Source organism: Pectinophora gossypiella, chromosome 28 (assembly GCF_024362695.1).
Source record: "Pectinophora gossypiella chromosome 28, ilPecGoss1.1, whole genome shotgun sequence".
NCBI lineage: Eukaryota > Metazoa > Arthropoda > Insecta > Lepidoptera > Gelechiidae > Pectinophora > Pectinophora gossypiella.
This window is the reverse complement of record NC_065431.1, coordinates 1,235,099-1,247,489: the sequence shown is the minus strand read 5'-3', so window position 1 is coordinate 1,247,489 and position 12,391 is coordinate 1,235,099. Positions and strand designations below refer to the sequence as shown.

At 40.0% G+C, this 12,391-nt stretch overlaps 1 protein-coding gene across 1 annotated transcript in view; it reads right to left on the bottom strand.

Annotated features, from left to right (window-relative positions):
- Nucleotides 1-12,391, bottom strand: part of LOC126379165 (scavenger receptor class B member 1) — a 131,681-nt gene that overhangs the window by 19,781 nt on the left and 99,509 nt on the right. Inside the window, exon 4 of the mRNA XM_050027827.1 lies at nucleotides 1,198-1,289. Coding sequence (XP_049883784.1) covers nucleotides 1,198-1,289 — 92 coding nt within the window. The remainder of the gene's footprint in view (nucleotides 1-1,197; nucleotides 1,290-12,391) is intronic.

Below are 12,391 nucleotides of genomic sequence, written 5' to 3'. Positions count from 1 at the left end.
AACACCATCTAATTTTATTTTAAGTTATACCTGTCATTTTCTTATCCGCCGAAAAGGATATTTATAGAATACACGACAATTTTAAGCACAAATCTAAAACAACCGTCCAAAAACTTTACATTACAGCACACGTCAAACGGTTTGCATACCAGCGAGATAGCTTTTCGATTCGCCCGGGTTATTCATTCATTAACTCATTCTTCCTTAAATTAAGAGCTGTCAGTTATTCGTCCCTTTCCTTTTCGGCGGATAAGAAAATGACAGGTATAACTTAAAGTCAAATTAGGATGTGTCTGCAGGAATCGGGCCCATTATACTGTTATATACTGGGTGTTAGTGACATCGTAACGAATACTGAGGGGGTTGATTCAGACCATGATTCTGAGTTAAAATCAAGTGGAATTTTCCGTCGCAAAATTCATGAAAATTTTTCTTTTCTTTTTAATTATTTTCCAATCCATACTTTTGCGACGGAAATTTCTACTTGATATCAATTCAGAATCATGGCCTGAACCACCCCTCAAAGTTTTCGTTACGATGTCACTAACACCCTGTATAACATTTTTTTACATACATAAACTCACGCCTATTTCCCATCGGGGTCTTCTCTTCTACTCTCGTGGGAAGGTGGAGTACCAGCCTCATTAACCCTGGTGTCAGGTTACTATTGAGCCGCCAAAGACCCCTGACATGACTCATGTAACGACTACTTACGTACATCAGTAAATAGTAACCGGGACCAACGACTTAACGTGCCTTCGGAAACACGAATCTTACTTTTAGACAATCAGGTGATCTGCCTGTAATGTCTTAACTAAACTAGGGATCACAGAGTGATTACCTAAATGATAAAAATGTCTGGTATTGAATATGTTCCTCTACTTATTAAATAACTTGTAATGTACCCTCATTGATTTAAAAGATGTGTTGCTGTTGCAGTTTCTTGTCATTTCTTCTCCTCAGCCATAACACCTTGCGAAATGACGTAAATTCAAAAATGTTACATTGACCTTCAACAAGTTTATCCATGATAATTACGTTGAATAAATGATTCTGATTCTGATTTTTGAGATATTTTCCCACCGGGATTCGAACCCGGGACCCCCGGATCGTGAGCCCAACGCGTTAACTAACTCAACCATTGGAGTATAGAGGCGGTTAATTTAGCTTTAATGGACTTTGACAAAGTACACTCACCCTAAATATAATATAATCCAACCATGGCACGAAAGATAGGATGATGCCGACGACGACTGTACATATGCTGAACATAATGACTGCAAGGCGTCCTGAAACAAACATAAAAAAATTAATAAAATACATCATCATCTTCCTAACATTCATCTTTCTACCTTGAAATTTGCGGATTGCTCCATAAAAACTTCAACCTCCCATTTTAGGGAAGTGGCGCTATTTATAATTTATAAGCTATTTATAAGCTGCGTTGTCGGGACTCTTTGAGGGAGCTGTTTAAAGAAATAAATATACTGACGGTCGCAAGTCAATATATATGTATATGAAAACATTATATATGTAAGTACGTAAAAACCTATCTCTCCTTCCGAGAAACTGTGAAAGGCATACTTACAATACAAGAAATAAACATAAAATTGCTATTCAAAATTCTAGATTAAGTAAATTAAATTCATCTTTTTTGGGGTTATGTATACGTTTTTACAATAAAATACCAGATAATATTTTAAATTTGTCAGAAAATAAATTTAAAGATCACGTGAAGCTTACTTTATGTAAAAAAGCTTATTATAAGATTAATGACTACCTAAATGATAAAAATGTCTGGTATTGAATGTGTTCCTCTAGTTATTAAATAACTTGTAATGTATATCCTCATTGGTTTTTAAAAGATGTGTTGCTGTTGCAGTTTCTTGTCATTTCTTCTCCTCAGCCATAACACCTTGCGAAATGACGTAAATTCAAAAATGTTACATTGACCTTCAACAAGTTTATCCATGATAATTACGTTGAATAAATGATTCTGATTTCTGATGTGGGGCGGAAGGGTTCTGGAGTGGCGGCCGCGTGTCGGACGACGCTCAGTGGGTAGGCCCGCTACAAGGTGGACCGACGATCTGGTGAAGGTCGCGGGAAGCCGCTGGATGCGGGCAGCGCAGGACCGATCGTCGTGGAGATCCTTGGGGGAGGCCTATGCCCAGCAGTGGGCGTCGTACGGCTGATGATGGGAAGTTAGAAAGAGACAAAAAGTCTCCTCTATCCAAACCGTCTTAAGAAGTTTGTTATAGTTTCCTTATACGATCGTAGACGTCTATTTGATCTATGTTTCTTGCATAAAATTCTTAAGGGGCATGTACAGTGCCTACTAGAAATGCGTTTCGGAGGTAAGTGACCTCCTGTATTGGGCTGGTTTAACCTTCGCGGGTTGGAAGGTCAGACAGGCAGTAGCTTCTGTAAAAAACTGGACCTGTCAAATCTTCAGGTTAGGTAAGCGGACCCTGTGAAAAACGGGATAATGCTAGGGGAGGAAATCCATACTAATATTGTAAATGACAAAGTGTATGTGTCTGTCTGTTTGTTTGTTCGTCTTTCACGGCTAAACGGAGCGACGAATTGACGTGATTTTTTAAGTGGAGATAGTTGATGGGATAGAGAGTGACATAGGCTATGTTCTGTCTCCTTCTAACCTTCAAATTCCCATGCTAGGGAGATGATGATGTGACGTGGGATGTGACTTTGTTAAAATATATTTTTAAAGTATTTAGAGGACAATTTACCAATCCGGAAATTTTGTCGTCACTATGTCTTTATGTACAGGACAATTATTGCAACGTGCGACGGCAACCGCAAATGTTTAAAGTCCCGCTGTCGAGAACCAATCTTGGTTGGTACTCGCCGGTTACTCGCGCGATGCGGATGCTTAACGCCCTGGCCCAGGACAACCCGGACGTTGACCTGTACAGCTGTTCGGTGGCCAAATTCACAGATGTGGCATTTCGCTATTGTTCAAGTTAAATAATAATAATTGTTATGTCTTATATGTGTTTGTTTCAGTCGAATTGGTTTTTACTGTAATGGCTAAATGTAAAACTGTAAAAATAAATAAATAAATAATAAATAAATGATGAGGTAAGTAGCGTAATTAATTAGTTGCGACATTTTTTCTTTTGTCGTAGTTATGTTACTATTCTTGTAGGATTTTTTCTGTCTTTTTTCTTCAGTAAAATGATTAAAAGGCGAGTTAATTACATGTCGCGTGACAGTTCAGTTCTGATTAACTTAATTTTTCTTAGTTGGTCTTAGATTACTTCCTAGTCGGAATTGAATCGTTGTCTCGTTAATATACAAGTTGTTAGTCTCATCGTGTGGGTTGTGAGGTGGAACACCAACCTCATTAACCCTGGTGTCAGGGTTATTACAAAACCGCCAAAGGCCCCTGACATGACTCGTGTAACGACTAAATACATCAGTAAGTAGTAACCGGGACCAACGGATTAACGTGCCTTTCGCAGCACGGATCATCTTACTTTCGGAGACTCAGGTGATCAGCCTGTAATGTTCTAACCAAACTACGGATCACAAAGTGATTTTTGTGATATGTCCCCACTACGATTCGAACCCGGGATCTCCGGATTGTGAGCCCTACGCTCAACCACTGGACCACGGAGGCTGTTAACGTAGACTAAGTGGATACTTTTAATTATAGTCTGCAATTTTTAGCTTTCTACATTGAAAATTGTCTGACCTTCCAACTCGCGAAGCGAAAATGAGCCCAATACATGTTGGGTCCCATCCGAAAATGCATTTCTCGGGAATGTGAGTTTCCTCACGATGTATTTCCTTCACCGCTGAGCACATGATAATCATTTATGATCCAAACATGAATGCGAAAAAAAAGTAGTTTGGTTATTCGAAAACAAATTCGACAATCATTGTCTGATTTTGAAATTTTAGTTCTGTGCAATAAAGTATATTTGATTTGATTTGATTTGATCATTGGTTTAGGCATGTGCTGTATTCGAACCTGCGACTTCAAAGTGAGAGGCAAGCGTTCTACCAGCTGGGCTACCACGACTTAATATTGGTATGGATTTATCAGCTGTAAATAAGTAAGTATATTTTTTTCCTCAAGTTAAGTAATAGTCCAGAATAGGTAGTACCAAGTATAGTTAAGTTAGTTATTAACTTATTCCATAAATGTTATGTATTATATAATATCCTTTGCTTAAATTGTTTCATTATTTGTAGCAAGCACGTTATGAATGACTGCTATTAGTTTACAATGTATATAATGGCTTCTCAGTATTCGCAGACCGGACAAACCATGCAAATATGTCGTTGTTACCACGTGCCAATGAGGGACTTTCCAAAGGACTAAAGGACTCTTCGGAAGGCACGTTAAGCCGTTGGTCCCGGTTACTGCTTACTGATGTAAGTAAGTAGTCGTTACATGAGTCATGTCAGGGGCCTTTGGCGGCTCAATAGTAACCCTGACACCAGGGTTGACGAGGTTGGTAATCCACACAACCCACACGATAACTGTCATCCGGTCTATTCATAAAGCATAGGTCAGTTTGAACGTTTTTTGTCATATTTCCCTGAACTGCTATTCAAAATCTGTCACGAACTCACGAAGGATCAGAAACCGTCATCACATTTCAAGTTTTTTTAAATGGAAGTTAAAAATGACTAAGTTTTTGTGGCTCAGTTTAAATTTTAAGCACGTCTGCAAAAGGATTACACTTTTTTTAAAAGTATAAACCTTTTTTGGTATCATAACCATCTGGGGTTAACGCACTTTTCGGAAAACTTGATTTTACTTAAAACATGAGTTACTACAAATGAAACAAAATAGGTACCTAATATTAAAGTTACTTAACCGGAAGCGAATACAAACTCACGATCCGGACGTCCCGGATTCGAATCCCGGTGGAGACATATCACAAAAATCACTTTGTGATCCCTAGTTTGATAAGGACATTACAGGCTGATCACCTGATTGTCCAAAAAGTTAGATGATCCGTGCTTCGGAAGGCACGTTAAGCCGTTGGTCCCGGTTGCTACTTACTGATGTAAGTACGCAGTCGTTACATGAGTCACGTCAGGGGCCTTTGGCGGCTCAGTAAAACCATAGACACGTTCAGCTGCTTCTCGGGTATGTCGTGAAAACCGACAGAGGAATTGTGTCCTTTCCAACGTGATGGAATATTTTGGGTTCTTTTCAAATCGGCGAGGGTTCTAACTCCGGTTCAATTTGATTTGAAATCTTTACAGCGCAATCTATATTGTTTTTGAAGAGCATGGAAATTGAAGGGAAGAGAGGAAGGGGTAGACCTAGGATAACATTTATGAAACAAATACAAGAGAAGGTGCAGGTCGTGTCGTATCGAGAGGTGAAGGTTTTGGCGGGAAGAAGAGAGGAATGGCGGTTACTCCACCGACAAGAGCGCAGCTCTTCAATAGAGAGAGAAAGAGAGCATGGAAATTCCGTCATTTCTTAAATGCAGCATTAAACCGTCACATGACGGAATGAAATGTATATATAACAAACCATTCTTGTCTCTAAGTATGTTGTGAATAAGGTAGGTACATAAACAGTCAACAGGAAATAATTACATCTTTTTTTCTACTCAGATCTGTGGTAAAGATTCTAAGGTTAAAGTTATACTAATTTTAATAAGCGCACTAAGAGTGATGGGAAGACTGATCGGATAGTCGATAGCGCTCCCCATTTGTCCGGCCAAGTAGTTAACGCTATCTGCGGCAAATCTACAATAAGTCACGTCAAAAAAAAATAACAGCATCGCGTTTGTATCCCCCAAGGGGTAGGCTGAGGTGACTGTCTATAACCTTCAATGCACAATCTCAAGTCTTTGACCTGTTTATGTAAGTAGTTTTTTTTTACTCAACGTCTTATAAACATTATAAAAAGTTACTAAGTGTATCCATTTGATTTATCCTGGTTTTTAGGGTTCTGAACTTCGGAACTAGTTAACACGTTCACTGTGTATGAACCACATATGGGGCAACGGCTTCCGTGGTCCAGTGATTGAGCGTTGGGCTCACGATCTGGAGGTCCCGGGTTCGAATCCCGATGGGGACATATCACAAAAAAAAACACTTTGTGATCCCTAGTTTGGTTAGGACATTACATGCTGATCACCTGATTGTCCAAAAAGTAAAATGATCCGTGCTTCGGAAGGCACGTTAAGCCGTTGGTACCGGTTACTGCTTACTGATGTAAGTAAGTAAACGTTACATGAGCCATGTCAGGGGCGTTTGGCGGCTCAATAATAACTCTGACACCAGGGTTGATGAGGTTGGTAATTCACCTCACAACCCACACGATAGAAGAAGAAGGGGCAAAAAAATAAAACTCGTACGCGTATGACTCAAACCTATGAATCTAAACCTATGGGTACTTCCCATAGAGCTCGAATCATGAAATTCGGAAAAAAGAAGGACTTATGGCACAAATAAAGGAAAAACGAATACGGTGTTGTTCGATTACAAAGAAAATATTCTATTTTTGTGTTTATAGACTTACTCGTATACGAGTATGCAGTTGGTAAACTAATCTTTGTATTTGACGTAAGTTATTGTAGATTTGTCGCTAATGGCATTCAAATTTAGATTCAGATTCAGATTCAAATTCAAAATATCTTTATTCAATAGGTAACATAGTTACACTTTGAATCGTCAATTTTTACATAACGAACGTCTCGTCCGCCTAAAACTACTGCAGCTTCTCACAACCTGTATAGCCGGGGAAAAGAAGCTGCAGGAAAAACATCGGCACTACCAATGCATTAACTATTTGGCCGGAGAAATGGGAAATGCTGAAGGCTGTTTCCCGGTGGTAAATTACCGACCTATTTTGTATGTAGACAATATTCAACGGCAAAGTCAAAGACTGGCTTGTGGAGAAATGCTTTTACAGCGTCAAAGATTGTATATTTTGATGTTTAATTTAGATACTTATTGATTTTTTGATTTTGGTGTTTTGTTATAGTTTTAATGGGTGAATCTCAAAATTTCAAGTTTGGTGGCGAACACATACACATACATAAACTCACGCCTATTTCCCACCGGGGTAAGCAGAGACTATAGAATTCATTTGCTTCGATCCTGACACACTTCTCTAGCTTCCTCCACTTTCATCAATCGCTTCATACACGCACGCCGGTTCAGAGTAGATCGTATTGAAGTTTGGTGGCGAAATTTCATATTATTTTTTCGTGAAAAATTGGGTTCCGACATGAAAAAGATCCAAAAGGATCCTCGGTTCCGACATGAAAAAGGAATTTTTCAATTCCCAATTTCCCCAATTTTTCACGAAAAAATTATATGACAGTTCGCCACCAAACTTGACACATTTTTGATATTCACCCTAATATTTCATGAATATGGGTACCTTAAGGTATTTTATTAATTGTTATTTATTATGCAGACAGAAGTTAACGTAATGTAACTTGTACCGTCCGTTCTTTCATTGTGTATGCTCGAAAAAGTAGAATTTGGTGATACCTACTATTTTTATGCACTGTAATCTGCAATGTACCTAACCTGAATTCATGCAATAAACGTTTATTATTATTATTATAAAGCCTCTGAACCCTCGGTGCCTGGAGACAGACTCATTCTTGACCGTTTTGTTTTTAAGTAAGTACTTAGGTATTTTATCGTACACAGACAAAGTGACAAATTCAAAAGAAAACATTTGGGTATTTTTTGCGCACATTTTTTGTTATTGTAATTAAGCGATGATCCTTTAAAAATATTTTTCAGCACACAATTAGCAGAGCCTTAAAGGTTTTAACAACATGTTTTTGTTGTCATTGTATTTTGAAGTTTCTAGACGAAAGGTTTCTTTATTTTTTATTTTTTTATGTAAGTAACCTGCATCCGTTTTCCATCCATCCATTGCCATTGATGGGAGCCATCGGTACGGCAATGCAGGACGGAAGAGGCGAGTCACAGGGACTGTAACCTGGATACTGACAGAGGGCAGCAGTAACTGTCAGTACTATTCAGAAGCGGAGGACAGGAGTCCTAGTACGGTCCTAGTACGGCTTTGAAATAGACTACTCTGGGCGCCATCCCACTCGCGTCAGACCATGGCCGGATCATGAATTTGTGGGGCCCTGGGCTGAAACTACTTGGGGGCCTATCTTAATACTCAACTAATAGCAAAAAATATTTTAACAGACATTTTTTTTTTCAAATTGTGGTCTACTTTTTAGCGGGATCTGGGGCCCCCTTGTAACCCCGGGGCCCTGGACTGCAGCCCAATCAGCCCATAGGTAGATCCGGTCATGCGTCAGACAGAGTAGTGCGGGGCGGAAGGCAGGAAACCACTGCCCTATTTTTCCCTAAAAAGCCTACTACTCCTACACACAATGGTTGCCTGGAAGAGATTGTTAATTGGCAATAAGGCCGAATATTGTATTCTATCTCTTTCTCTTTTGTTTTGTATGCAATATAAAGTATTTGTTGTGTTATGTTACTATTTCGTCCATAGACAAAAGCTTGATTTTCTGGAGTTAAGCCAAGTTAATGATTAAGTACTTAAACTTGCTTTGTTTTGTCATTGTGACTCCTACTTCCTTTTAATCATTGCCAAAGTCAAGGGTAGTTGAATAATCATTATACTAGTCATCACATAATGATGAAATCACAGCCCATTGTTACGTTTATCATTGATATACTTTGTAAGAAAGATCAGATTAATCTTCTAATCGTGTGGATTGTAAGGTGGAATACCAACCTCATCAACCCTGGTGTCAGGGTTATGATTGAGCCGCTAAATTCCCCTGAAATGGCTCATGTAACGATTACTCACTTGCATCAGTAAATAGCAACCGGGACCAACGGCTTAACGTGCCTTCCGAAGCACGGATCATCTTAGTTTGGACGTGTGTGCGTGGTGGACCACGCTGCTCCACTGCGCAGCCTCCGTGGTCTAGTGGTTAGAGCGTTAGGCTCACGATCTGGAGGTACGGGTTCGATTCCCGATGGGGACATTGTCGAAATCACTTTGTGAGAGTGTCCTTTGTTTGGTATGGACTTTTCAGACTTGAATCACCCGATTGTCCGAAAAAGTAAGATGATTCCGTGCTTCGGAGGGCACGTTAAGCGTTGGTCCCGGCTATTAGCCGTAAAAAAACACCTCCACCAACCTGTTGTGTGTACTTTTTAAATAAATAAATTAGTCCGACCTAGGATTCGAACTTCTGTCTCCGGACAGAGCTGTCATGGAATTACTCACGGCAATTGGGCACATAATCACCTTTCACTCTTCATATAAACTTTTACTTAACAATTCGTAAGGTAGCTTTCTACAAGTACTTATAACCTCAAGATTCTGTCAAAATGGTTATTTTTGTAATTAGAAAATGTCACGCCATGTCTTAAGATCCGTGGTAGCCCAGTTGGTAGAACGCTTGCCTCCCACTTTGAGGTCGCAGGTTCGAATCCAGCACAGGCCTAAACCAATTATTGTCGAATTTGTTTTCGAACTCATGTTTGGTTTATAAAGGAAAACATCGCGAGGAAACCCACATTCCCGAAAAATGCATCCCTTCGGGGGTTGGAACGTAAGACAGGCAGTCGCTTCTGTAAACAACTGGACCTGTCTGACTTTCCAACCCGCGAAGGGAAAACCAGCCCAATACAGGTTAGGTCACATACCTCTGAAAATGTATTTCTCGGGAGTGTGAGTGTGGGTTTCCTCACGATGTTTTCCTTCACGGCTGAGCACGTGATAATCATAATATATGATCCAAACATGAATTCGAAAACAAATTCGACAATCATCGGTTTAGGCCTGTGCTGGATTCGAACCTGCGACCTCAAAGTGAGAGGCAAGCGTTCTACCAACTGGCTCATGACCTTATGTACGATATTTTAAACCTGGTCCTATAACTCACGCCTATTTCCCACCGGGGTAAGCAGAGACTATGGAATTCCATTTGCTTCGATCCTGACACACTTCTCTTGCTTCCTCCACATTCATCAATCGTTTCACACACGCACGCCGATTCAGAGTAGATCGTACTAAACATTTTCTAAGGACATCTCCAATTTGGTCAATGTACGTCCTTCTAGGTCTTCCTCTATCAGCCCTACCACCAACCTTCGCTTTATATACCGCTTTCGTAATCCTATTATCCTTCTTTATTTGTGGTCCTATATTTAATCTTAACATACATAACATAAACAGCCTATATACGTCCCACTGCTGGGCACGGGCCTCCCCTCAATCAACCGGAGGGGGGGTATGGAGCATACTCCACCACGCTGCTCCAATGCGGGTTGGTGGAGGTGTTAGTGCTAATAGCCGGGACCAACGGCTTAACGTGCCCTCCGTGGTATTATATTTAATCATCGTTTTGTAATAAGTCAGTAAAAACCTCATTTATACATACAACATAACTTGCTATACCAAATGACCGATTAACCGACTTACGACAAAAGAGAAGTTATGCGCAAACCGGTTTGTATTGTCTCGTAAGAAAGTACCGAGTAAAAGTTGAAAAGTAAAAGCTAAAGTATGAGGCACGCAGAGCATCGGGTGTTCCTGTTAGCTTATTTTATGTGTGTATGTGTCGTGGCCAGATCATAAAATTGATCATTTCATGATGTGTTCGATCATTTCATGAAACGATCATATATCATGAAATAGAATATCACTCGTTGGCCACATCATCATGTAGTTTGGCCAGATCAATGAACACAAAACGTTTAACGATATGAGCAACTAAATGCATGATTACTTCATGATATGGCCAAACGTTAGCGATCATATCGTAAAATAGTAACATTATCCACCGGTAGTGGCGCTGGTGTCGATTATATTTAAAACTAGATTGATTTTATAATCAATGAATCAATGTACACATACATACATACATAAACTCACGCCCGTAATCCCAAATGGGGTGGGCAGAGCCACAAGTAATCAAAGACAACTTGCAGCCACTGTTGATACGAAGTCCTAAGATGGATATGATGAACCTTATGGAGATAAGGGATCAGCCTGTCGCCCATAACATTAGTCCATGAATCAATGTAATTGTAAAATTTTCTATTGATTAGGTAAATAATTTCGAACCTAAGAAATGAATTGACTATTCGCATTTTTATTACACCACATAGCATGGGCACCGCCTGCATTAACGATATGGCCAAACGTCAATTGAAATATCATTAAACGTTGACGTTTCAACTATATGGTCAACTTAAGTTGTCTATTTCATGAAATATGACCATTTCATCATTCAGTTTCATTTTTCATTTTTTTTTTTTCATTTCATTTTTGTGTCATCTAACATGATGGACTAATGTTATGGGCGATAGGCTGATCCCTTATCACCATAAGGTTCATCATATCCAGCTTACGACATCGTATCAACAGTGGCTGCAAGTTGTCTTTGATTACTTGTGGCTCTGCACACCCCATTAGGGATTACGGGCGTGAGTTTATATGTATGTATGTATGTATGACCATTTCATGAAATGATCAATTCTAAGATCTGGCCACGACATAATGTACCATGTTGACAAATACATTTTTAGGGTTCCGAACCTGTAGGCTCTGCACGGTAACCGCGTCGCGCGCGGCGCGAATTATATCGAGGCCTTCGACCAATAGCCGTTTGACGTCCATCTATGTAGACAGCATTCGTATCGTTTATTGGTCGAATATAATTCTCGCCGCGCGAAAAGGATAAACGGAACCCTTATAGTGTCGTCACGTTGTCCGTCCATCTGTGGACCCCGACCCCGCTGGCGTGGTCAACGATTTCCCTCAATCAGCGCTTATCGCTATCGACCCACTAGGGTCGATTTATTCTTTCAAATATTTTCCCTCTCAGACGACGCCCTGAGGTTCGCGCCCAACTGCGCACCCTCAGGCCTGTTATCTTAAACGTTGTACCGGGTGAGAGCCTTCAGCGCTCCCCATTTGTCCGGCCAAGTAGTTAATGCCATCTGCGGCAAATCTACAATAAGTCACGTCAAAAAAAAATAAACCGTCTATCTGTCTTTCAAAACCACGAAATAGAAGAAAGAGGTGGAAACTGAGTGCGAAACGCGCGCCATACAAGTATGAGCAAATAGTTCATACTACAACTTTGCACTCCACTCGTCCGCAAACTTTACGACGGACGGAGCTGCGCGGTAGTATATTAAAAGGGCGTCTTGCGCATTATAACCTGCAGGGCATAAAATCAATAATGCAAGGAGAGTCCTCCTTATCACAGGAAATTTATTTTTTTGTATGATCGGCTTTTTTTGCAGTATTTTAGGGGGGAGGCCTGTGCCCAGCAGTGGGACGTATATAGGCTGTTTATAAATTTTACTAACTTAGATATAATCTTCTATTACTAACAAAATATGGATAAATATCTGAAAATAA